This window comes from Salvelinus sp. IW2-2015, unplaced genomic scaffold, assembly GCF_002910315.2.
Source record: "Salvelinus sp. IW2-2015 unplaced genomic scaffold, ASM291031v2 Un_scaffold16533, whole genome shotgun sequence".
Taxonomy (NCBI): domain Eukaryota; kingdom Metazoa; phylum Chordata; class Actinopteri; order Salmoniformes; family Salmonidae; genus Salvelinus; species Salvelinus sp. IW2-2015.
The window spans coordinates 1-26,141 of record NW_019957631.1 but is presented as its reverse complement, the minus strand read 5'-3'; the positions used below and the strand labels follow the sequence as shown (position 1 = coordinate 26,141).

The 26,141-nt window shown below is 40.4% G+C and overlaps 2 protein-coding genes and 1 pseudogene across 2 annotated transcripts in view; 2 read left to right on the top strand and 1 right to left on the bottom strand.

Annotated features, from left to right (window-relative positions):
* The window catches only part of LOC112080853 (ras-related protein Rab-3C-like), a 62,751-nt gene extending 62,073 nt beyond the window's left edge, over window positions 1-678 (bottom strand). Inside the window, exon 1 of the mRNA XM_024146786.2 lies at window positions 515-678. Coding sequence (XP_024002554.1) covers window positions 515-520 — 6 coding nt within the window. The 5' untranslated portion in view covers window positions 521-678. The remainder of the gene's footprint in view (window positions 1-514) is intronic.
* A 3,430-nt stretch (window positions 679-4,108) lies between these two features.
* Window positions 4,109-6,018, top strand: LOC112080857 (ATP synthase subunit C lysine N-methyltransferase-like; annotated as a pseudogene).
* A 4,539-nt stretch (window positions 6,019-10,557) lies between these two features.
* Window positions 10,558-15,891, top strand: LOC112080852 (serine/threonine-protein kinase PLK2). The gene is made up of 12 exons (XM_024146785.2): window positions 10,558-10,766; window positions 11,089-11,196; window positions 11,285-11,401; window positions 11,579-11,708; window positions 12,045-12,228; window positions 12,672-12,870; window positions 13,074-13,224; window positions 13,538-13,777; window positions 14,019-14,099; window positions 14,285-14,444; window positions 14,650-14,890; window positions 15,246-15,891. The coding sequence occupies exons 1-12, from the start codon at window positions 10,587-10,589 to the stop codon at window positions 15,435-15,437; spliced, it is 1,983 nt and encodes a 660-aa protein (XP_024002553.1). The 5' UTR covers window positions 10,558-10,586; the 3' UTR covers window positions 15,438-15,891.
* Window positions 15,892-26,141: the final 10,250 nt, after the last annotated feature.

The window sequence follows — 26,141 nt, the reverse complement described above, 5'->3', positions numbered from 1 at the left end:
GTGTATTATTTCTGTCTAGCCTAGCTATAAAAGCTTATAAATAAGAAATGTTAATCATTTAACACCAATTGTATCTAACATCAATTAGATCTAATGTGGGTTAATTTGGTCCAGCTCACATAGGCTAATAAAATGATGTGCCTAAGATATTTACTAAATTCAAGCGAACAACTAACGTTACAGTTCATCGCTGGCTATTAATTCAATCCATAGTAATGTAAAATAGGCTAATGTTTTTCCTACAACTACAGGGTAGAAAAGCACCCCCACCCCCATATTGACACCGTATGTTCTTCACCATCAGTTCGTTTTTGCATAAAAACATATTGTCACTCTGCCTGTATACAGATACGATTTCATGCGTAGCTCTCTCCTTTTCAGGGCACAATTTTAGTAAGTGTGGCCAGATGCGCTTGATTACCATAATTGCCATACAGTTTTTACAAATAATTCACAGGCATATATGACTACAAATATGTCATGAGAAATAAAGGGCCAAAAAACATACAACTACCTGCATAGGTGCGTCCTGGAGCGTGCCACTAAATGACAAACAGATTTCCAAATGTGTTGTGTTCAATTCAGCGAGTGATACCCAGAGATTCTCCGCCTGTGCCTCCCTCTGGATTTAAGCAACGGAGCTGTCCCCTTTTTTCAAGACAGACGAGAGCGCGCAATGACACGCGACTGCGCGCGTTCACAGTCGGTTAGTTCTATCTGGGATCATTGGGACTTCCCGATCCTAAACCCTAAACCTAATCCCTACCCTTAGCCTAACCATAATCCTAATCCTTAACCATTTCACCAGGTCATATTCAATGGGTTAGGGATGTCCCGACGATACGGGATAGCGAGAACCGTTCACAATCACACAGCATGTTGAGCTGATGGGGAATGTAGTCTTTTACCAGTCATCAACGACGAAAAATACTTTGATTGGGTTAACTAGGCTCACCCAAACATCTTAACCTAATATAGCATGCGTAAAAGAAAGGCTCACATCGTAATCTGATTGGTTTTGGAGGTTGGCCCTTCTATGGTGATAGGGGATGTTCCTCTGTGATTACTACCGAATCCTGTTGATGATCTAACCTTGGTAGAGAAAATGAAAGATTGGTTAGAAGTCAGTGATATATGGAAACTGGTTGACAATTACATTGGTAGAAGTTTTTATGCATTTTTACTGCTTTTCACAGATGGATCCAAGGACCCAGATAGTGGAGCACAGGAGCAGGTGTTTACATTCCTGAATTGTGGAGATGTGTAGAAGTGGAGATATGTAGAAGTGGAGATATGTAGAAGACTAACAGATGAACTGTCAGTATACTCAGTTGAACTGTTGGCGATAGTAGTTCGCCTTCAGTGGTGGGAGGGCGTACAACCTGTCAGAATTATAGTATGCTCCGATTCCCTGTCTGTGTTGAATAGTTTGTCATCTGGTAAATCTAATAGGAGTGACCTACTATTGGAGGCATTCATGTTATTGTGGAGAATCGAGAGACTGGGTGTAGTAGTGAGATTCTGCTGGGTCCCAGCCCATTTGGGTGTGGTAGGGAATTAAATTGTTGACCAGACCGCCAAAAGGGCTTTAAAATTAGATATCATTTATATTCATGCTCCACTGGGTAGAGGTGAGGCCAAATGTAAGATCAAAGCCATTTTGATAGATGTGTGGCAGAAGATATCAGACTCTGAGCCTAAGGGCCGGCATTTATATGCCCTTCAAAGAAAGGTAGGTGGACCAAGATTCAAAATTCAGATTAGGAAGGAGAGGTGGTGTTTGCTTGATTGCGTCTAGGACATTGTACATTGAAACCGTCATTACATCTGATTGGCAAGAAGGTGAATGGTTTGTGTCTTGAGTGTATTGTTGATGAAACTGTGATTTTGATTTTGCATGTGTCGTTATATTGTTGTAAGTATGTTCAAGAGAAGGAAAGATTGAAGTGTCGGATCATAGAGGTTGTAGGGGTGGGGGGTCGGGGGTTGGAAGGGAATTTGGGGATGGTCTTTTAGAAGTTATTAGTGCTCTTTTTTATTTTCCAGGTGTACTGAGTTAGGTAGGAGGATTTAGAAGTGTAGAGCTAATGTTGTAAACCGTGATTGACCACACACTCCAGCACCTTAAATGTTTGTTTGCTGACCACAATTATATCATAGAAGAAGAGGAAAGAAGAATTTGATTGGTGCAGAATTTGTCAATCTGGATTTGACGCTTGCCAGGTGGGTTATATTATGCTGTGCTCTGTCTGGAAGTTTAGCAAAAATGACTAGATTATTGCTATAATGTCACTGGTTAATAATGAAAATAGGAGTTTTAAATGGTAATATACGTGGAACATGACTGAATTTGTGAGCAGTGATCACGTTGTCGCCAGTAATGTAATTACATTTCCCTGTTATCTGCTATATCTTGGACGCTAGGTGGAAGGCACAGCAGCACTAGTACACTACCAGTTTTTGGACGATGACACTTTAGAATGTTAATTTAGAATGTTACTGTGGCGACATCTAGTGTTCATGGCAAAAGGAAAAGAAAGTCAAATGTGCAGACTAGAGCTGATATTCCACTAACTAGTGAGCCTATTAAGCAACTTCTCGTCCTCTTTCATTGCCCAGTGGATTTCACTAACTGAATGAGTCTCATTCTATACTGAACAAAAATATAAACCCAACATGCCACAATTTCAAAGAATTACTGAGTTATAGTTTATAGGTAAATTAGTCAACTGAAATAAATGAATCTGTCCCTAAACTATGGATTTCACATGACTGGGAATACAGATATGCATCTGTTGGTCACAGATACCTTAAAAAATAAATGTCAGTATCTAGCAACCATTTGCTTCATGTAGTGCGGTATCTCCTTCGCATAGAGTTGATCAAGCTGTTGATGGCCTGTGGAATGTTGTCCCACTCCTCTTCAGTTGGCGGACCTGGAACATTCTGTCCTACACGTTGATCCAGAGCTTCCTGAAAATGTTCAATGGGTGAAGTGTCTGGTGAGGATGCAGGCCATGGAAGAACTGGGACATTTTCAGCTTCCAGGAATTATGTACAGATCCTTGCGACATGGGGCTGTGCATTATCATGTCGAAACACCAGGTGATGGCGGTGGATGAATGGCACTACAATGGGCCTCAGGATCTCGTTACAGTATCTCTGTGCATTCAAATTGCCATTAATAAAATGCAATCGTGTTCGTTGTTCGTAGCTAATGCCTGCCGATAGCATAGGAGAAATGCTCGCTAACAGAGGTGTAAACAAATTTGTGCACAAAATTTGAGAAAAACAAGATTTTTGTGCTTATGGAACGTTTCTGGGCTCTTTTATATCAGATCATGAAACATGGGACCAACACTTTACATGTTACGTTTATATTTTTGTTCATCGTAGTATGAATCCTGTATGTAGAAATGACACAGCAGATAGTCATATAATTATAGTGAGAATATAAGAGTGATATAGTTTGGGTTCATGGTCTCAATTCTAAACTTTAGTTAGTACTGAAATACAGTGTTGGGGAGTAGTTCCTTCATGTAGTTCAACTAGTAATGAAACTACATGTTTGCAGTAGCTTGGTGGTCGTTGAACTCAATTCAAATCTTGGTCTTCAGTTAATTACTTTTTTTGCGGTGAAGCTAACTACTGAACCTACACTACTTTTTAAATAAAATAAATACATTTTTGTTATCAGACTTTCTTAATTCTCACTTGAATTGTTTTGGGGGGGTGTTTAATAGGCTAAATTACACATTCTGTTAACATCTGACCCCAAAGTGAACTGTTCTTGCATTTTGTCGTCTATAACATTTCAGATTTAGATATGATGTTTCACAAAGTATCTTGGATGTGGTGAAATACTTTGGTTAAGTAAACATTTTTTTAAATTTCTCTTAAGGGTAGCTTTAGTGTAGCTTAACTTTTTCCAATGTGCAGTAACTGGTAGTTTGGTAAACTATGATTTCAGAGTCGCTTCCCCAACACTGCTGAAATAATACCTAGGTTAGTTGTACCTAACCAGGTAAAACTCCAGACCCTACGTATTATCAAACACTGTGCACTCTTATATGGCCTCTCTGCATGGTCACAGCAGTGGGATGTCACCATGGAGGACTCCATTGAGGTCATGCTCCAGGAGCACAACACAAGACTCCTCTACAGCTACCAGAACAACAGCTCTGTTACCTTGTGGATGTCGGCCATCTTGACTGGGGCTGTGGGTCATGGTTGTGATGCCAGGCCTGAAAGTCCCCTTTAGGGTCAAGGTATTGTTAGTCATATTATACTTTTTTGAAATAAAACATTTTGTATTTTGTTTTATTGAACAGAGGAGAGATGGGATGGAAGATGGACAGAGAGTGGCCTCACAAAGGCAGTGAGCTGGATTCAAATCCACATTAACACCGGCAGATCTGCATGCTGTAGACGGCGACACTAACTGATGGACCAACCAGGCCTTAGTCCAGTGATATTTTTAACCAGATGCTCAGACAGATATTGACTAGCTCATACAACTACAAACATACTGTACAAAGGAGTTCTCTCTCACTAAAACCTGTCTCCAAACCTGTTGTCTTCAAGATTGGAAAATATGAACGAAACAAACAAAGTCTATTCATTCACTTAGGCCAAAGGACAGGGACATTCACTCAGTTATGTACAATAGTATTTTGAGCATTGACATAAAAGAACAATATAACTATTATCTGTCACCACATGACTAGTTATGAAGTGAATGTCATTTTATACTCACTGCAATGAATGAGACCAGTCTGCACAACAACCGGCAGTTGGGTTCCAATGCACTGGGTTTGAGATCAACTCAACGCTGCAGACCTACCCACGAGATAGAGCCTGGTGGAGGGGAAAAACATATACTAAGGACAATTTTGTCAGCAAGGATGTCTGGAAGGTACAGTATGAATTCCATGTTTATTGATTTATTTTATTAAGTTTATTGGTCAGGGACCATGTAGGCTACGTGTCCAATAAAAACTAATATAAATGACAGAAATATCTGTGTCGATTGAGAACATGCTTCTTATTTATTTTAATTTCCAGTATGTGCAGTAAGTCACTGGAACAGTATGCAAAACATTTTCATTTTATCATAACCTCTTTTACAGTCACAACAATGACACACAGTATAGGAAATTATTAACAGATTCTCTACCAGTAATCATGACCAATATCGTCAGAGATGTAAATAAAAAGTTCCACTGCTGTTGTTCGAGAAGCGATGCTTCATTTGCTTCTATGCTATGTTCTTTTCTTGTCTTTTGCAGACGGATCTATCACGATACAACAACGTGACTGTATTTATGGCCCCCGCAGTGGTAAGTTTCACTTTTTTTTTAAAGCCTGGTGGACCACAAGACTCAAACCTGTTCAACCCTGTTCACTGAAGTAAAGTCTTACTTTTGGGCCGGTATTACCTCTCAACCCACGTAGCACAGTATCTAATTCCCTTTCTTCATATCTGTGCCATTGCTGTCTGACAGATGGAAGTTCTAGAGGAGAAGCTGCTGAAGGAGCTTTCTGAGGATGCCAGGGTGGTGGTGTGTCGCTTCCACTTCCCTCATTGGCCACACACCTGCTCCAAGGGGGCGGGGTTAGACCAGGTGTGGGCCTATGATGTCAGCACTGTCCGCAAGCCCTATCCTTCAGTGTCTCAATAGGTTACAGTCATATACATTTCATTCGGTTACATAAATACTTTTCCTTAGAGCAAATGGCAACATGCTCATTGCCCCTCTGCATGGTAAGCAATGGTGTGCAAGAAAACTTCTTAACATAAGTTCCATGTCATTTCATTGGCCCCACATAATGGTTTGTACAATGTGCATGTTGAATTACAAAAGACCATGCTGGCTATTGCTGCCCCTCTAAATCTTCAATAGTACCTTATTAAATCTTAGCCACAGAATAGAAAGGCTGTTAGCAGAATGTAAAATAGAAGGGAATAAAATACATATGCTTATTTACAGTGTTTACTATAACTTTGATGCACATTTACTTTGTTGGATATGCAGCAAGACCAAAGACATAGCATAAGGATTGCATGCTTGAAGTCATTTTTTTATCAGTTCACTTGTGTGACCTTATTATTTCCTGGGAAGGTTTGCTTTTCAAATGTCTTAAGTCAACTTGAAGCCACAAACAAGAAAAATCGACCTGAGAAAAGTGTTCTATTGAAGACTGTGGTTGTGGTCAGAGTTTATCCTCCAGATAATTATTAGGATCTATGCACAGCTAAGCCACTAGGTCCAGCTGCAGCAGAGACATCACTATTTTTGACGACCCTTCGGTAGTTGGCGTAAATGCCGTCCTCCTCCTGTTCTTCTGGGGCATCACGCATAATACAGTCCCCCTCACTACCCTCTTGTTCTGGGGCATTATACATCATATAGTCCCCCTCACTACCCTCTTCTTCTGGGGCATTATACATCATATAGTCCCCCTCACTACCCTCTTCTTTGTGGGGCATCACACATCATATCATCACCCTCACTACCCACGCTTGCTGAACAGTTGCCAGCAGCTGCCTTTGGCTCCTCTGGTCTTGCCAGTCGTAAATTGTCATAGTCACTCTCATAGCACCCAGCTCTACCACTGTGGTTTCCCATAGGGTAGCCAGCCGCCAAGACATTGACACGTCATCCGTGGGGAATGGGAGTGGTGGTCTTTCCATCACAGGACATGGTTGACTCTTCTCATAGACTCTAGAGGACTCCGCTGGAGGTTTGTTGATCTGTGTTAGCTTGGGCGAAACTTGGGAGGTGGGTTGGTCTGCCTGGTCTGGCGACGCCACCAATAAGCTAGGCCTCCACACACACCAAGCACGATGAGAACAAACGTGACCGGACCAAGGATTTGACCCTGCTGGTGTGTGGGCAGCAGTTGTCCCCACAGTGGGTTGTGGAGGTGCAGTTAGACATGTTGGTACAGAAGGGTCAGGAGAGGGAGCTGCAGAGGAAGGTAGGATCAGAAATGTAGAGAAATGGAAATAGAATGCAAGTCAATTGAAACTTCTACATGGAATGTATTCAGGTAGCCTAAAGTAGTGGTATGTATTCAGGTAGCCTAAAAGTAGTGGATGTATTCAGGTAGCCTAAAGTAGTGGTATGTATTCAGGTAGCCTAAAGTAGTGGTATGTATTCAGGTAGCCTAAAGTAGTGTCTGTATTCAGAACAGTTTATGTTCGACTCATACACTTTTATCACAAGGAGTAGTACTTCAAATCCATGTTCAAATCAGCCAGTAACTGACTAAAGTCTAGACGGTCAGAAATAGTAATCACGTCCGGTGCATGTCCACTGACTGAATAAGTATTTTCTGCGTCAGTGAAATATGCAATACATCATAATTGGATCTACTTACCAAATAAAACTAACATGTTTAGGGATAATGGATTACCAGAACTTTATACCGACCTTTACAAAAACATACTATTTACTATCCTTTCTTTCATTGTTCACTGTTACATTACAGTGCCTAATGAATGCAAATTAGCATCAGGATATAAATAGGGATGTTTCTAGTTATCAGGATATAAATAGAGATGTTTCTAGTTATCAGGATATAAATAGGGATGTTTCTAGTTATCAGGATATAAATAGGGATGTTTCTAGTTATCAGGATATAAATAGGGATGTTTCTAGTTATCAGGACATAAATAGGGATGTTTCTAGTTATCAGGATATAAAAGGATGTTTCAGTTATCAGGATATAAATAGGGATGTTTCTAGTTATCAGGATATAAATAGGGATGTTTCTAGTTATCAGGAATAAATAGGGATGTTTCTAGTATCAGGATATAAATAGGGATGTTTCTAGTTATCAGGAATAAATAGGGATGTTTCTATTATCAGTACATAAATAGGATGTTTCTAGTTATCAGGATATAAATAGGGATGTTTCTAGTTATCAGGACATAAATAGGGATGTTTCTAGTTATCAGGACATAAATAGGTATGTTTCTAGTTATCATCACATAGATAGGGATGTTTCTAGTTATCAGGACATAAATAGTATGTTCTAGTTATCATCACATAAATAGAGATGTTTCTAGTTATCAGGATATAAAATAGGGATGTTTCTAGTTATCAGGATATAAATAGGGATGTTTCTAGTTATCAGGATATAAATAGGGATGTTTCTAGTTATCAGGACATAAATAGAGATGTTTCTAGTTATCAGGATATAAATAGGGATGTTCTAGTTATCAGGACATAAATAGGGATGTTTCTAGTTATCAGGATAAAATAGGATGTTTCTAGTTATCAGGACATAAAATAGGGATGTTTCTAGTTATCAGGACATAACTAGGGATGTTTCAGTTATCAGGATATAACTAGGTGTTTCTAGTTATCAGGATATAAATAGGGATGTGTCTAGTTATCAGGACATAAATAGGGATGTTTCTAGTTATCAGGATATAAATAAAGATGTTTCTAGTTATCAGGATATAAATAGGGATGTTTCTAGTTATCAGGATCTAAATAGGGATGTTTCTAGTTATCAGGATAAAATAGGGATGTTTCTAGTTACCAGGCATAAATAGGGATGTGTCTAGTTATCAGGCATAAAAGGGATGTGTCTAGTTTTCAGGACATAAAATAGGGATGTTTCTAGTTATCAGGATATAAATAGGTATGTTTCTAGTTATCAGGACATAAAAAGGGATGTTTCTAGTTATCAGGACATAAATAGGTATGGTCTAGTTATCAGGACAATAAATAGGTAGTTTCTAGTTATCAGGACATAAAATAGGGATGTTTCTAGCTATGAGGATATGAATAGGGATGTTTCTAGTTATCAGGACATAAATAGGTATGTTTCTTAGTTATCAGGATATAAATAGGGATGTTTCTAGTTATCAGGATATAAATAGGGATGTTTCTAGTTATCAGGACATAAAATAGGTATGTTTTCTAGCTATGAGGATATAAATAGGGATGTTTCTAGTTATCAGGACATAAAATATGTATGTTTCTAGTTATCGGGATTAAAATAGGGGTGGTCCTGTATGGCTCAGTTGGTAGAGCATGGCGCTGGCACCACCAGGGTTGTGGGTTTGATGCCTGGGGCCACCCATACATAAAAATAATGTATGCACACATGACTGTTAGTTGCTTTGGATAAAAGTGTCTGCTAAACGTCATATATTTATATTTTCAGGTTATCAGGACTTAGATAAGGATACATCTACATTTTACCAAACACTCTTATCCAGAGCGACTTACAGGAGCAATTAGGGTGGGCACATCGGCATGTTTTTCACCTAGACAGCTCAGGGATTTGAACCAGCAACCTTTCAGTTACTGGCCCAACACTTTTAACCACTAGGTTACCTGCCACTCCCTTCCAGTCATCAGGACTTAAACATATTGATTTCAACGCACAAACGTAAAAGCTACCGTACAAAAGTTGATCATGTTAACCCACTGTATTAATACAGTGATAGTATAGTACTACTACAATAGTAACAAGATTATAGAACAGTTAAATGTGTCTTACCTTGCAGTAGATTACTTCGACAGTAAAGCGAGACGACTGGAGTTTCTAATTGTCTTACTTCCCTTTCAACCAACCACCTCTGGATTTGGTATGAACAAAAAAAAGTGTGAAACTGTCACACACCTCCTGCATATAGGTTTGTCACACATGGTGTCATGCCACTAGCTATTATACCGTGTATTTATCTTCACACACTGACCAATGCAGGTGGGGGGGGTGGATTGTAGTAGAAAGACATTAGATATATTATTATTATATTAAGACACAGTACATTTTAAATAATAGAAAAACATGGTATTTATTCATGTTTTGTGATCAAACAGTAGAATATTTGATTTGTGTGAAATTAGGTGAACTTTATATACAACTGATTGTCATTTGGCTGAGCAATAATTAAAAAAAAACATATTGTCTAGACCTCTATCTGTCTTCTTTTCACACTGATCATCATAACGAGGCACACAATATGTATGGAAGATGCGTTGAGTTCCACTGGGTGGCGTCCCCACCCCTCCAAACTATCAGAACGGTTCCTATTGAATACACATATGCTAGCCAAAAGGTCGTGTTTTTTTATAACCCCTGTAAGTGTTTTATTTATTAGGGACTATAGTAGCCCAACATCTCGGTCTCTTATTTGGCACCATCATTCATCATCATCTGAAGGTGGTGATAAAAGTTTCAGTTTGATAACTAGAGATGGGATTGTACCCGAGATTTTCCGATATTATATATATATATTTTACATATTTAACGAACATTATATTAGTAACGCTATGATTTGTTTCTTTTTTGTTGTTGTAAATAAGTAAGGAAAGCTCATATGTGTATATTCATATGGATCAGCCTGTCTCACATTATGGTTATTATGCCTACGAGTTTGCTGGGTAGAGGTGTTGTTGCGTGCGTTCTTCAACACCGATTTGTTGAACATGGTTTGAAGTCACATCACACTTCACCCCCTCGGCGGAGAGCCATACTGTGTGACGTCGATTGTTAGGGGCGGACACTCCTTTATAAAGCTCAGAGCGACTGTTCAGCGTTCCACATCAAATACAGCACACATGGATATACTCAGGAGTATAGCTCCACAACCCACCATGTGTGAACACTCCGTGAACAAGCCCTCCGAGATCAAGAGGAAGAAATCAGAGGAGCAAATTCAAGCCACACAAGAGTTGTCACGGATTATTACGGATCCAACGAAGGGGAAATGCTATTGCCGAGGAAAAGTTCTGGGCAAGGTAAATTCATTTCAACAGATTGGTTAGGAATTCTACCTGGCTGAGTCTTTAATTATAATTTTTTTAAATCCAATATTGTCCAGGGGAAAGAAGTTGTTGTACATTGTTCATGTTATCATTTGCAGTAGCCTATTGCAAGCCATTTTTATTGATAATATTATGATTTATCACATTATTGGTGTAGGCTAGAAACTGTTTCGATGTGGGTCCGTGCATTTACACCAATGGCTGTGAGATATTGAGCGTCAGGCTACATTGATCCGCTGGTCCATTTTCAGTACATCTTTGTTGATTTACCGATCTGACACTTCTCTGTCCATAGGGAGGATTTGCCAAATGTTATGAATTCACAGATTTAGCATCAGGCAAAGTGTATGCTGCAAAGATCATTCCACACACGCGGGTCTCCAAACCGCACCAAAGGGAAAAGGTATGCGCAATACTTTATTTTCTTTTATTGATTGTGGCCCATGTCGTGTGTGCATGTTATTTGACCAAAGGCAATTTGAATTCCTCAGATTGACAGAGAGATTGAGCTGCACAGAATTCTCCACCATAAGCACATTGTGCACTTCTACCACCACTTTGAGGACAAAGACAACATCTACATTCTCTTGGAATACTGCAGTCGACGAGTGAGTTAAACCCTCCCCTAACCTTTACTGAAATGGTCAATTAAAAAATGCTAATTTTCATTTTCCGTTGCAAAATGTTGTGCTTTAATTAATACGACCCTGTTGACTTTTCTGCCTACATCCTTGGTATCAACAAAGGTGACATCTTTTTAACCGCTTCCTTTGTTTACTTTGCAGTCACTGGCCCACATCCTGAAGGCTCGGAAAGTACTGACAGAGCCTGAGGTGAGGTACTACCTCCGACAGATCGTCTCCGGGTTGAGGTACCTCCACGAACAGGAGATCCTGCACAGGGACCTGAAACTGGGTAGGTTGGCTAGTCACACCAGTCTCTGTTGGATCATTGGGTGAAATATTGTTTTTGTTTCACCATTAAGCAAACGAATGGATGCTCACCATTCCTGTAATGTTTTAGGACAATGGCACATCCTTCAGGTCATTGATAGAACATTTGTGCTCATTGACTTCTGACTTAACACAGCTTTAAATGAATAGTCATTCTACCTTGCTGAATGTTGTGTTTTTTATAAGATGTGCATAGCCAATTTCATTGGACAGACTGCCTCTTGTATATTTCCCCCTCTTTGGTCATGACAATGAAGACATAACCTAAGTCACTAACCCCCCCACGCCCTCCCCGTAGGCAACTTCTTCATCAACGAGTCTATGGACCTGAAGGTTGGGGACTTTGGCCTGGCTGCCAAGCTGGAGCCCGTTGAGAACCGAAGGAGGACGATATGTGGCACGCCCAACTACCTGTCCCCTGAGGTGCTCAACAAGCAAGGCCACGGCTGCGAGTCGGACATCTGGGCCCTGGGATGCGTCATGTATGTTTTGTTTGGATACTTCCATGTTCATATTCACCTCAATAGAGCCTCTTGCTTCATTCTGATTCATGTCTCAATTCCCTAAGTGTTTAAGTCCTAACCTGAGATTTTTGTGTATTTTACCTTTACCTTTATGTTGGCTACTTGGGTAAATCCTGCATTTGTGTCAGTCAGAGATTTCAGAATTGTACTATAGGTTTAGGTTATGCACATGCTTCTCATGTTAGGATTCAGCTGTTGAAGTTTGAGTTTAGATATTCAACTCGTGTTTCTTTGGACTATCTTGAGTGTGTGCAGGCAGCTACAATTTATTGGTTGTGATTGTGTGAACACAAGGCTATTCCCTTGACTATAAAACGGTGGATAGAGTATAGGTCTGACCCAATCACTGTCAGTCATTAGTGGGGTTACTGACTGTCTCTGTCCATCCCTTACATCTGCAGGTACACCATGCTCCTTGGCAGACCCCCGTTTGAGACCACCAACCTGAAGGAGACGTACCGATGTATCCGCGAGGCACGCTACACGCTGCCCTCCTCCCTGACGGCCCAGGCCAAACAGCTGATCAGCAGGATGCTGGCCAAGAGCCCTGCAGACAGACCACACCTGGAGGACATCCTCAGACATGACTTCTTCACCCAGGTGTGTTTTATGTTTGGAAGGGGGAGGCTGTCAGTCTCTGTGATTGACTGACCTCAGTCACATTCTGACCATGCATACTCAACACTTATCCCCACAAGCACACCTCCTTTCTAACCATATTTAGGTAGAGATCAATCCATACTTGGACCCTGGGCTACCTCGACATCAGGCTAACTTCCATTCCCTTTCTGTGTGTCACCCAGGGGTTCACTCCAGACAAGCTGTCGGCCAGCTGCTGCCACACGGCCCCAGACCTCCACCACACCAGCCCTGCCAAGAGCTTCTTCAAGAAGGCTGCGGCCGCCCTGTTCGGAGGGGGCAAGAAGGACAAAGCCAAGTACTTGGGGACTTTGAGTAAGTAGTACTTTAAAGATACTCCCTGTCTGTGTGTGCTTATTATCCTAGTGAAATGTTAAGTATTGAAAGGGTATTTGAGTAGTAAGAAGTGGGATGATATAACTTTCACATTGAGCAAACACATTTTCAAAAAATTGCAATGGAACTTGGTCTACTTGCTCCAATACAGATGCATACATCTATCAAAGTAACCTGACAAATGCAACACAAAAAAAATGGTGGTTAAAAACCAATACTGATCTTCTACGTAGTGGCCATCTTTGTAAAGTTTGACACCATTTTCTAACTGCCATTTTTGTTCTGCCCACAGATAGAATGGCCAAAGAGGAAGAGGAGCTCACCAGGCTGCGGAATGACCTGAGGAAGACGTCCATCAGCCAGCCTCTCTCCAGACAGGCATCTGAGGACAGCAGCAAGCCTCCGGTGGCCCCCAACGTGGCCAGGCCAGCAGCCCCCGTCAAGGAAGGGGTCAACGGCACCAACAAGCAGCAGCTGAGGGACACAATCCGTTTGATTGTCAGAGGCACCCTGGGCAGCTGCAGTAGTGAATGTAAGTGCAAAGCGAGACTTGCACACTATTCCCTATATTGTGCACAGTTGGATTAAAAAAAAATTAAAGTATGAGTGGATTTTAAAGTCTGCCAGTTACATTTGAGACAATCAATGTGCAGTCTTCTATTTTTAGAAGACTGAGATACAATAGGATAGATTCCTAGTTCAGTAGGATGTTTTTGAAACCAAATGTAAACATAGAGAATGGTCTTTTATGATATTTTTTGATTGGTCTGCAGGTCTTGAGGACAGTACCATGGGCAGTGTAGCAGACACCGTGGCCCGGGTGCTGAAAGGGTGTCTGGAGAATATGCCGGAAGGTATGTAATAAACACAACAATGAACTGAATGAAGATAGAAATGTATTTCATTTATATCACCGTGGCAACCGAATAAACATGTCATTAAAATGAATCCATACAAGAAATTAAGATTTTCTAAATTCTGTGCTATAGCCTACAGTACTGTAGTATTGAGTTAATGTCCCCCCCCCCCCTCCCCCTAGCTGATGATCTTCCCAAAGAGAATCTGGGCAGCAGCTTCCAGTGGGTGACCAAATGGGTCGACTACTCCAACAAGTACGGCTTTGGCTACCAGCTGTCGGACCACACCGTGGGAGTCCTCTTCAACAATGGCACGCACATGAGTCTGCTGGCAGATAAGAGGTGAGTAGTGCCACCCTGTCTGAGTAGTTTGTTTCCAGATCTTACTAATACACGGGAAAATAGGATGGTCAATTCCAAAGCTATTAGGTAGAAAAAGGATATGTTTGGCCTGGCTAATCCCTAGGCATTGCTATTACTTAGCCATTCCATTCTCATGCCATTGGTATTCCTCACTAACTGTTTTCCCCCTTGGTGTTTTCTCCAGGACCGTTCACTACTATGCCGAGCTGGGCCATTGTTCTGTCTTCTCCACCTGCGAGGCTCCAGAGCCATTCATAGGCCAGGTCACCATTCTGAAATACTTTGCCCATTACATGGAGGAGAACCTTATGGATGGTGGAGACTTGCCCAATGTGACAGACCCCAGGGCCCCCAGGCTCTACCTGCTGCAGTGGCTGAAGTCAGACCGGGCCCTCATGATGCTCTTCAATGACGGCACCTTCCAGGTACAGCTGCACAGCTATATCGCTTATTGTCTTATTTCTAGATGACTGGTCTCTAAAATGTGTAGGGAGCCATTTTATATTAACCCCTTGGACTGTGCTTCTTGAAAGTGGGGGACAAACTCCCTGATTTGAAAAACAAATGAGAATATATTGAAGCATATCCAGCCACACTTTCACACACGCAACCTCCTCGCTTTCACAAGTGCATGCGTGCACACCTCTCAAAACAAATCTCTAATCTGACTAGACTGCTAGGCACACACCTCACCACAGACAGTCTACATATACCCACTCCCATGTGAAAGAATCCTTGCTTAGTTGGTACTCCTCCTAACCTCCCTCCCCTCCCTTGCAGGTGAACTTCTACCATGACCACACCAAGATCCTCCTGTGCAGACAGAGTGATGAGTACCTGCTCACCTACATCAACGAGGCGCGCATCTCCACCACCCTGCGCCTGAGCACCCTCCTAATGGCCGGCTGCAGCGCTGACCTGTGCAGTCGCATGGAGTACGCACTCAACATGCTGCTGCAGAGGTGCAACTGAAGAACCAACACTGTAGCCATTTTGGGGGCTTCGGTGTTTGTGTGAGAGGTCAAGAGGCTGGGATTGGTTTAACGGGAGAACTTGTTAATTGACATGGCTCTGTTGTGGTTGGAGGGTGGCAAGTCTGTGGCAGCATGGACAGGATGGAATGGAGGGACAAAACTCATCCCTTCATGGAAAGCCAAGAGAAAAGGCTGGTAAGAGGAGTGGGACAATGCTGGGCTGGATCCAGACGATACATTGCAAAAAGGAACTGAAACGCTAGTGTTTTTTTTTAAAGGACAATCTTTTTGTGTGGTTGCGGAGTTAGGTGTTTTGGTTTTGGTTAAGGCGAGGCTTCAACAGGGTGGAGATGAATTGAGTAGCTCTCTGCAGGGCAGAGGAGGAAACGTGTTACTGTGAAAACATTCCACAACACTAGGTGGGGAGTTGGCTTCTAGCCAGGTGGTCTTTTGCTAAGCCAATGGTGCGGCTACAACTGTGCCCTACTGTGACATCATCAAAGGTAGAGAAAGCCAGAGGCCCTTCAAGGACCAATGCCATTTCACATAGTGTACATGAATAGATTAATTTATTACATGGTGCAGTATTTATTTAATAAACAAACCCTCTTTGTATATATTTTGTGACTGATGCTGTTTTAAATGTCATGATTGTCATGATTTTCATTAAATCATAATGATGTTGCAGTCATAGTTCTGTCTTTACTCTCCCACAGTTCTCTGTTATTATGATCTAACAATTTAGATTATGTCCATATAAAATATTGTGGTTACCAACCAAGGGAATTAGTTATTGTTTGCGGTCCCATTTAATTATTATCAAGCATGCGTGTCTGTTCATTAAGCTAGTCTAAACCCAATTTGGATGGACAGCCTCCATACAGAACTCGATAGCAGAAAATGGGGAACTTCAATAGTGTACAGCTCATCTAAAAGAGTTTATTTTTACAGTGTTTTTCTGACAATTCAATCTATATCCAGACCAATTAAATGATCACGTACCTATGACTTGACTGGGTTAGGCCTACTAGTCAAACATCAACTTATGATGAATATTTTCTGTCAGGACCTTGAGTGATATACAGGTCTTACACTCTCCATATAGCCTACACACAGTAGCTAGCTGTACAATGCATTCAACTACAGCAGCTGTTGCTCACAATATACCATTAAATAAAGCTTTCTGCAGTATGTGGTTCTACACTCGCATTTATTTTGCTATTTCCAACCAGCCGTTCTCCACTTAGCACGCATACTCAATCCACAGGGACTTATCCACACTGCCTTGAAGTTAACTTCTCTGTTCTTTTAAAAGACTAAAAGCATCAGCAAGGCTTCTTGACTTGCTAAACATCACTTCAAGAGGGATTTTATTATTAGAAACACAACTGTTTCTCACTGGAAACTTGAAAAGGTTATGAAGTCAAATTAAATCCATGATTCTCTTTACCAATGGGTTTCTGGTTTTGTACTTCGAACTCAAATGGCCGACATTAAGCACTGTTAGCAAGGGAAGTGCTTTGTTGTTGACATACTGAACCAATGTGTTGCCGAGCAGCAATAATAGCATTTCTCATGAGCGAGACGGGTCATTGTAGAAGACTTTCAGAAAAGAAAACCTGGATGTCTTTTCAGCTCAATTATTTTTCTAGAGACCTGGATTCTGCAGCCTCTGCACCATCATTAGCCGTTTCAACCCCATGAATCATTTAGCTTGGACAGGTTCCGCCATAGCATACATGCTGAAAGGAAACAGCGGTGCACTAAGTGTGAATACATCCTCAGCCTTGTCAGTGGATATCCTGTCTTCACTCACAGAGCAGAGGGTGTGAAGACCAGGTTCGGTTGGTGTTCCCAACAACCCATTTAACTAAAAACAAACTACAAGACATAATGGAATGGCGCATGTTAACAATATACAGACCGTTGCATAAAACAAGGATGTTATAGAGTGAAGGTTGATAATTGGCAGCATGGTGTTAAAAGAGTTACATAATGTCACTTCTGTGACAATAGACCGTTGGATAAAACAAAGTTGTTATAGTTGGTTGGTTCTTGGCAGAGTGGTGTCAAGTTGTGCAAAATAATGTCACCAGGTTAGATGTACAGTTTGACAAGTACAGACTTCTGTTTGGCATTGGAAGCCTTCACACTATACAAAGAGAGATTTATGGAGTAGTGTCCTCCACTGTGAAGGACTGTTATGGAGGGATATTAAGTGGAATGGAAGAAAAGGATCTTGCTGCAGAGACTGTACCAACAGTGGTTACATAACTCCAAGGCCTGCCAGAGCTGAACGTACGGCTACACCTTCGTTGGTATACAAAAGGACATTACATGAGCGTGAAAGTAAACTAGGGCAACAAGACGAGTAATGGAATTTGCGAGGGAAATTATGTCAGTTGGTTTCCATGTCAACTGAACTTTTTTTCTCTCCTTGAGAACATGTTTCTCTTTCAAAAAGCGATTCCAGTTGGCAACTCTTCACTTGGTTTTGATGGAGATGTTCCCGGGAAGAAAAAACTGAGGCCTGGAGGTTGTGTGGTCGAACAGAAGGGACGACAGGAGCCTCCACTCCATCTTGTCTGTTTGTGTGAAATCCAGGCCACTTTGTCCAAAATGAGTAAGGATCCAGATGATCTAATTAGAATGAATTAACAAAATAAGTGATATTCACTGTTTCATGTTATATTGTTGGCCCTCTGTGTGCATCTCTGCAGAATAATAGGCAGGGAATTACATTTTGATAGGGTGCTTTCTGAGATAATACTCTGTTCTGCTTTGCATGCTCTGTATACGTCATGGACATGTATCTCTATCTCCTTCCAGTGTGATGCCATCGCTTTTTCAAGACGCTTTCAATCACTTTTTGTCATTAACAGTTCATGCCATACTTGTTTTCTCCTACTACAGTGAGTGAAGATGAGGCACTAGTGATGAAGCACATTTCTAAAACCACCATTGGACCCGTACACACTGAAGTTGTACAACTGATTTAGAGCAGAGACCTTTTCTGACAAAAAGAGTTAAACAATGGTTGTGTAAACATTTTTGTGCAGACAAACATTTCAGTTGTATCACACTATTCTGTCAAATGCATTATATTAGTGGTGTTGTCTTGACTAGAGCTGCTTCCAGGCATCACAATTGGCTAACACCCAGTAGTTATTCAATTTGATGAACCTTGATCCCATTGGTCAACTAAAACACTTTCTTCCCTTGTCTGGTCTTACCTTGTCTTCTGACCTGTCGACCACAAGCTAGGCCTGTTCTTAGTATGAGCCATTTCATCACTTCAGACAAGGGTCTCCATTTTTTCAGAGTAGTGTGCTGCTCCTAGAAATCACTCTCTACTTTTGACATGGGAGCAGCAGATTGAAGCCCATGGGCCACGGAAGACCTCAGAGAAACTGACAAAAGAACAGCCTGCGATGCCTGATACATGGAACAACCTTTACCTTATTGAATAGCTGTCATTAACCTGGGTGGTTGAAGAAGACGTAGGCCTACTGAACGTGTTTATTTATTTGTTTATTTAGATCTCCATTAGCTTTTGCAGAAGCAGCATCTACTCTCCCTGGAGTCCAAGGAAGTGTTAGTCCATAAGGAGCTCACGCTTTGAAGTCACTTTCATGAGACAGTTATGTGAGTGTTTTAGCGAAATGTCTGACATGCGGCAGTTACAGTGTTATCTCTGTACAATAAGTTTGTTTGCATCAAGCCGTAACCCTCTAGGGGAGGGCCTTTTAAGCTAACAAATGAAATTGCTTTAAGATGGTCATACCAAGAAGCATTTAGCTATTTGATTTTTAAGACCTCTTAAGGTATAAAAAAAATATATATATAACTTATTTAATGAAACATTAAATTTGGCATTACTGCTATTATTCAAAAGAAACGCATTGAAGAACAGATTCACTACATGGAACAACAGATAGTCCAAATAAAAAACCTAAAGGACGTTTGTTCTGAAGTGTCTGTCCTATAGCTGAGAGATATAAGAAAGATCATTGTTTTTAACATGTATTTATCCTATTATTTTAGACATGAAACTACTTTATCTCCATCTCTAGTACTTCCATAAAAACATGTAAACTGGTAACAGGGACCTTCAGATGAGTCTTGTGAGAGTCTCAGCTTTCCACAGATGAGCCCAAAATGGCAATCTATCCAAGTGTGCCAACTCTTATGTAAATGGGAGAGAAAAAAATGGAGAATCAGAAAGAGATGGGTCCAGAGGATATGGATTCATTCCAATTCCCTTGAAAAAGAGGAGAGCCACACACTCAAGGAGCGCAGATGCAATCATTTAATAACCTAATAACCAACGTTATGACAGACAAGCTGTCTTCATCAGGGTAAAATGACAAACACTGCGGGTCACTCGTTTCTATAGTGTCAAAGTACACACACAGGTGTCTGTAATCATGGCCGGGTGTGGCCTGATATCATTGGTTAATTTTAAGATATAAATAGAACGTACAAAAAACATGAATGGATAGCATGCGATCATAGATACAATTTGGCTACATAAGCCTACAAACATTTACAATGAATAGCAAAATCACAAAAATCACAAGAATGGCTTCAGATCAAAGTCTACGTTGAGACCGAAAGGAGCAAGGGTCTTTAAATTAAAGATTTAGCCTCTTGTTTTAACAATAAATTGTCGTGGTCACCCCCTCTCCTAGGGAGGGTGACATGTTCGATGCCGATATAACGTAGAGACGAAATCGAGTGCTTCGCTTCCAAAAAGTGGTCCGCAACTGGGTACAGCGAGTTTTTGCGCCGAATGGTGCTACGAGATTCACACTTTTCATTCATGTTTTACCCACATCATTTTTACCACAAGGACAAGTTATAAGATAAATAACTTCCCAATTCCCTGCCATCACAAAGGAGCGAACACCATCTGAAGTCCGTGACTCACACAATCTTACAAAACATGTCCATCTGCCATCCATAATCTCCTCTTATATCCTATATACAAACAGCAAGCGTCATGGAATCTACCCCTATGTCCTAAAATCCATATAGACGGACGGACGGACGGACTCGGAAACCAAGTCCGACTATTATGTCATGACTCACGCCTTAGTGTACTGTACATAGCAATGCATTTCTCTATTCTGACTATCCTTCAACTTTCAGAGTGACCCTGGCCTGTGAACTGTCTTTCAATGATGTACCATTAGGCCCTCCATTACGGTGTCAATACTGAGGCTGTCCTAATATGGACACCATCCTCCATAGCCCCATTACATCATACTGAATAGCCTACTATATGCTATTTGTTTGTGTTTAGTCCTTTTATCATCGTATAATTGTTTTGTGCTTGAATGGACATTTGTTATGCTTTTCTTTTGACTGCTATGTGGGTATACTTGAGTGCATTAGAAGAGCATTCAGTGCTGTACATGTGTGCCGATATCTCTGGATCAGAAAGGTCATGGATAGGATTGTGGATCAAGATAAGTTTATCATAAACTGTGTCAAAATATATCTGGCTTAGCTACAGTAGTGTTCCAATACTTCTTGCTTCAGTTTTGGACCGATGCAGTTACAATAAGTCACTCTCTTCCGCCAACTGCCAAGACATGTTTTAATTTGACACATTCACTTTGGATGCCTTTCTGAATGACTAGAGGGATCATTTCTGCATGTCTTTTTTCTTTTCTTTTTTCAGGATATGGGATGATACACAAGCCTTTCATGGATTCCATAGTACAATGAAACCTTACAGTAAATGGTGATGAAACAATGACTGACATCAGTTGATTGGAATGCGGAATGATATGCCATTGCTATTGGGTTCATTTTAATGGGGTGCCTCTCAATAGTCTAAGTGGCTTCTTCTCCTTGTGTCCTACCCTTCATCTGTACTAACCTGAGGGGACAGGACATGTGAAAGAATTATCGCCTGTCTAGTTCAATTAGGACAGTTCACATGAAGGAAAGGAGATGAGGAGAGAAAGCCACCTTAGAGTTAAGAACATACCCACTAAAAAGGCTGACAATGGATGAGGCATTTACAGTATTTCCCTTCAGTTTTAAACACTTTGACTTTAACATAGTGTCATATCCGAACATATCCGATCAGTGCCCTTGCAAAAGCATTGCATAATGCATACATGATGAGAAATGATGAACTGGCACACAGTTCGGACACTCATCGGTATGACAGTCCCCAGGTACAGAACAGAGGCTGGGAAACGCACAGTATTAAATAGAACCATGACTAAATGGAACTCTCTGCCACCCCAGATAACTCAAGCAAGCAATAAAACCAGATTCAAAACCAGAAAAAAGACCACCTTATGGCAGGACGGGGACTGTGAAGAGCCACACAGAAATGTTTATGCATTTTATATTGTATTTTTCATTGTATTATGTATTGTATTATGCATGTGGTACGTGGTTGGGTTACAGCTGTGATGTGTGGTTGTCTCGGCTGGCTATCTTAAGATAAATGCACTAGCCGTGGGTCACTTTTGATGGGAGTGTCTGCTGAATGGCTAAATTGCAATGTAAATGTGTGTGTATTTATGTATATTATTTATTTGATTTGTTATGTTGTTTCCTGTTTGGACTCCAGGAAGAGTAGCCGTTACTAATTGGGGATCCTAATAAATATCAAAATACAAAATGTTAAACTGTACAGAAATCCGACTTAGAAAAACTCTGAAATCATCTACGCATTTCCCATGGCTGGAAGACTTTAGGTATTGTACATAAATCAGACTGATACTTGACTGCATACCTGGAACACCCTGACCTGCCCAATCATGTTGTTTGGCACACAGAGGTAAAGTAGCACTTCCTCTGAACTGATACTGACGCCGCACCCTTACAGCACATTCCAGAACACGTCTAGCAACTTTCTGTCTTCATCTTTCTTTCTTAATGCTGTCATGAAGTTACTTGACATTTGCAGAGTAAAGGACGAAAGCTCACGTAGGGTATTTATTGGTTTCACTGAGTTATGGACTTTTAAAGGCTTATACATTGCCTTCAGAAAGTATTCATACCTCTTGACCTATTCCACATTTTGTTGTGTTAGAGCCTGAATTCAAAATGGATTAAATAGATGTTTCTTCTCATCAATCTGAACATAATACCCCATAATGACAAAAGTGAAAACGTGTTTTAAGAAAGTTTTGAAATACAGAAATATCTAATTTAATATTTAATTTACATAAGTATTCACACCCCTGAGTCAATACATGTCAGAATACATGTAAGTCTCTAAAAGCTTTGCGAACATGAATTGTACAATATTTGCACATTATTTATTTTTTTATTCTTCAAGCTCTCAGTTAGTTTTTAATCATTGCTAGACAGCCATTTTCAAGTCTTGTCATCGATTTTCAAGTCGATTTAAGTCAAAAATGTAACTAGGTCATACAGGAACATTCAATGTTGTCTTGGTAACCAACTCCACTGTATATTTGGCCTTGTGTTTTAGGTAATTGTCCTGCTGAAAGGTACATTTGTCTCACAGTGTCTCATGGAAAGCAGACTGAACCAGGTTTTCCTCTAGGATTTTGCCTGTGCTTAGCTCTATTCCGTTTATTTTTAAACAAAATCAAAATCCCTAGTCCTTGCAGATGACAAGTATACCCATACGTGATGCAGACACCACAATGCTAGAAAATATGAAGAGTGGTACTCAGTGATGTGTTGGATTTTCCCCAAACATAACACTTGATATTCAGGACATAAATCATTTACAAGCATTTCGCTATGCCCACAATAACATCTGCTAAATATGCATATGTGACCAATAACATTTTATTTGATGTAAAGTGAATTTCTCTGCCACATTTTCAGCTGTTTTACTTTAGTGCCTTATTGCAAACAGGATCCATGTTTTGGAATATTTTTATTCTGTACGGGCTTCCATCTTTTCACTCTGTCATTTAGGTTAGTATTGTGGAGTAACTACAATATTGTTGATCCATCCTCAGTTTTCTTCTATCACAGCTACTAGACTCTGTAACTGTTTTAATGTCACCAAGGTGAAATCACTGAGCAGTTTCCTTCCTCTCTGGCAACTGAGTTAGGAAGGACACCTGTATCTTTGTAGTGACTGGGTGTAGTGATACACCATCCAAAGTGTAATTAATGACTTCACCGTGCTCAAAGGGATATTCATTCTCTGCTTTTTTTTATTTTTACCAATCTACCAATAGGTGCCTTTGCGAGGCATTGTAAAATCTCCCTGGTCTTTGTGGTTGAATCTGTGTTTTGAAATTCAGTGTTCGGCTGAGGGACCTTACAGATAATTGTATGTGTGGGGTACAGAGATGAGGTAGTCATTCAAAAATCATGTTAAACACTATTATTGCACACAGAATGAGTCCATGCAACTTATTATGTCTTGTTAAGAAAAGTTTTACTCCTGAACTTATTTAGGCTTGCCGTAACAAAGCAGTTAAAAACGTATTGATTCAAGACATTTCAGCTTTTCGAAAAACATAATTCTACTTTGACATTATAGAGTATTGTGTGCAGACCAGTGACACAAAATCTATTTTTAATCCATTTTAAATCAGGCTGTAACACAACAAAATGTGGATAAAGTAAAGGGGTGTGAATACTTTCTGAAGGCACTGTAAGTGTCTATCTATCCTACATCGGTACTACTCTATACAGCAGTAATACTGTAGTTTTGGGGCTGTAACTGTATTGCTCTGGTTGTGTACAGAACAACCATATGTCTGAGCCAGCTAATGGAATGTCCGGATTTGCCACTCTAGCACTCTGCTTCGCAATGGATGGAACCGGAAACTTTGTTGCAGAAACAATGGGCTTGACTGGGCGTCTTGCCCTGCACTGCGTTGCACAGGATTTTGTGGTTTATGGGATGTTTTCAAAATCTCTCCCCTCCCTCCCTCCCTCTCTCCCCCCTCCCTCCCTCTCTCTGTGTGGTTCAGAGCTCTCTTCCCCTCCCCCTCTCACTCCCCCCTCACTCTCTCTCTTTCAGTTCAATTTAAATTCAAGGGGCTTTATTGGCATGGGAAACATATGTTTACATTGCCAAAGCAAGGGAAATAGATAATAAAAAAAGTGAAATAAACAATAAATAATTTACAGTAAACATTACACTGACAGAAGTTCCAAAATAATGAAGACATTTCAAATGTCATATTATGTCTATATACAGTGTTGTAACGATGTGCAAATAGTTAAAGTATAAAAGGGAAAATAAATAAACATAAATATAGGTTGTATTTACAATGGTGTTTGTTCTTCACTGGTTGCCCTTTTCTTGTGGCAACAGGTCACAAATATTGCTGCTATGATTGCACACTGTTGGGTTTCACTCAATAGATATGGGAGTTTATCGAAATTGAATTTGTTTTCGAATTCTTTGTGGGTCTGTGTAATCTGAGGGAAATATGTGTCTCTAATATCTTCATAAATTTGGCAGTAGGTTAGGAAGTACAGCTCAGTTTCCACCTCATTTTGTGGGCATTGTGCACATAGCCTGTCTTCTCTTGAGAGCCAGGTCTGCCTTTCTCAATAGCAACTCTATGCTCACTGAGTCTGTACATAGTCAAAGATTTACTTAATTTTGGGTCAGTCACAGTGGTCAGGTATTCTGCCACTGTGTAATATATGTTTAGGGCCAAATAGCATTCTAGTTTGCTCAGTTTTTTTGTTAATTCTTTCCAATGTGTCAAGTAATTATCTTTTGTTTTCTCATGATTGGCTTGGGTCTCATTGTATTGCTGTCCTGTGGCCTCATTTATAAAACGGACTTACGATAAATTTTGATCTTAAGTATGACTTACGCAGAAAACCACATATATTTATAAAACCTTACTTTGGCGTGGAAATTAACTTATCTCTACGCAAAGTCTAGACTTGACGTAAGTGATTTTCCTGCTGGTTGTGTAGGGGTATTGCAGTTTGGGACGCATATGCATCCAAGCTTGTGGTGAACTTTGCATTAGCTTTATGAACAATTTGTTAGGAATTATCAATTAAAGGTGTGAGGAATTAATTGCCAGACGCAAAGTGTTTTGAATTAAAAACAGGATGCGATGTTCTATAAATAGTGTGTCAAATTAGAAAAAGTAACCATGGCTGTTCTTGCGTTATTGGAAGACATTGAAAACAGTGCTTTTAGAAGGGAGATAGGTTTCAGAGACCATAATGACTTTTTTGCGCATGATGATCCATGGCTTATGAATCGCTATCGTCTCCCAATAAATGTCCTGTTAGATTTGTGTTTGGATTTAGCCCATAATCTGAAAAGGAAGACATGCTGTAATCATGCCGTACCCGTATACAGTGGGGAGAACAAGTATTTGATACACTGCCGATTTTGCAGGTTTTCCTACTTACAAAGCATGTAGAGGTCTGTAATTTTTATCATAGGTACACTTCAACTGTGAGAGACGGAATCTAAAACAAAAATCCAGAAAATCACATTGTTTGATTTTTAAGTAATTAATTTGCATTTTATTGCATGACATAAGTATTTGATCACCTACCAACCAGTAAGAATTCCGGCTCTCACAGACCTGTTCGTTTTTCTTTAAGAAACCCTCCTGTTCTCCACTCAATACCTGTATTAACTGCACCTGTTTGAACTCATTAGCTGTATAAAAGACACCTGTCCACACACTCAATCAAACAGACTCCAACCTCTCCACAATGGCCTCTCCACAGAGAGCTGTGTAAGGACATCAGG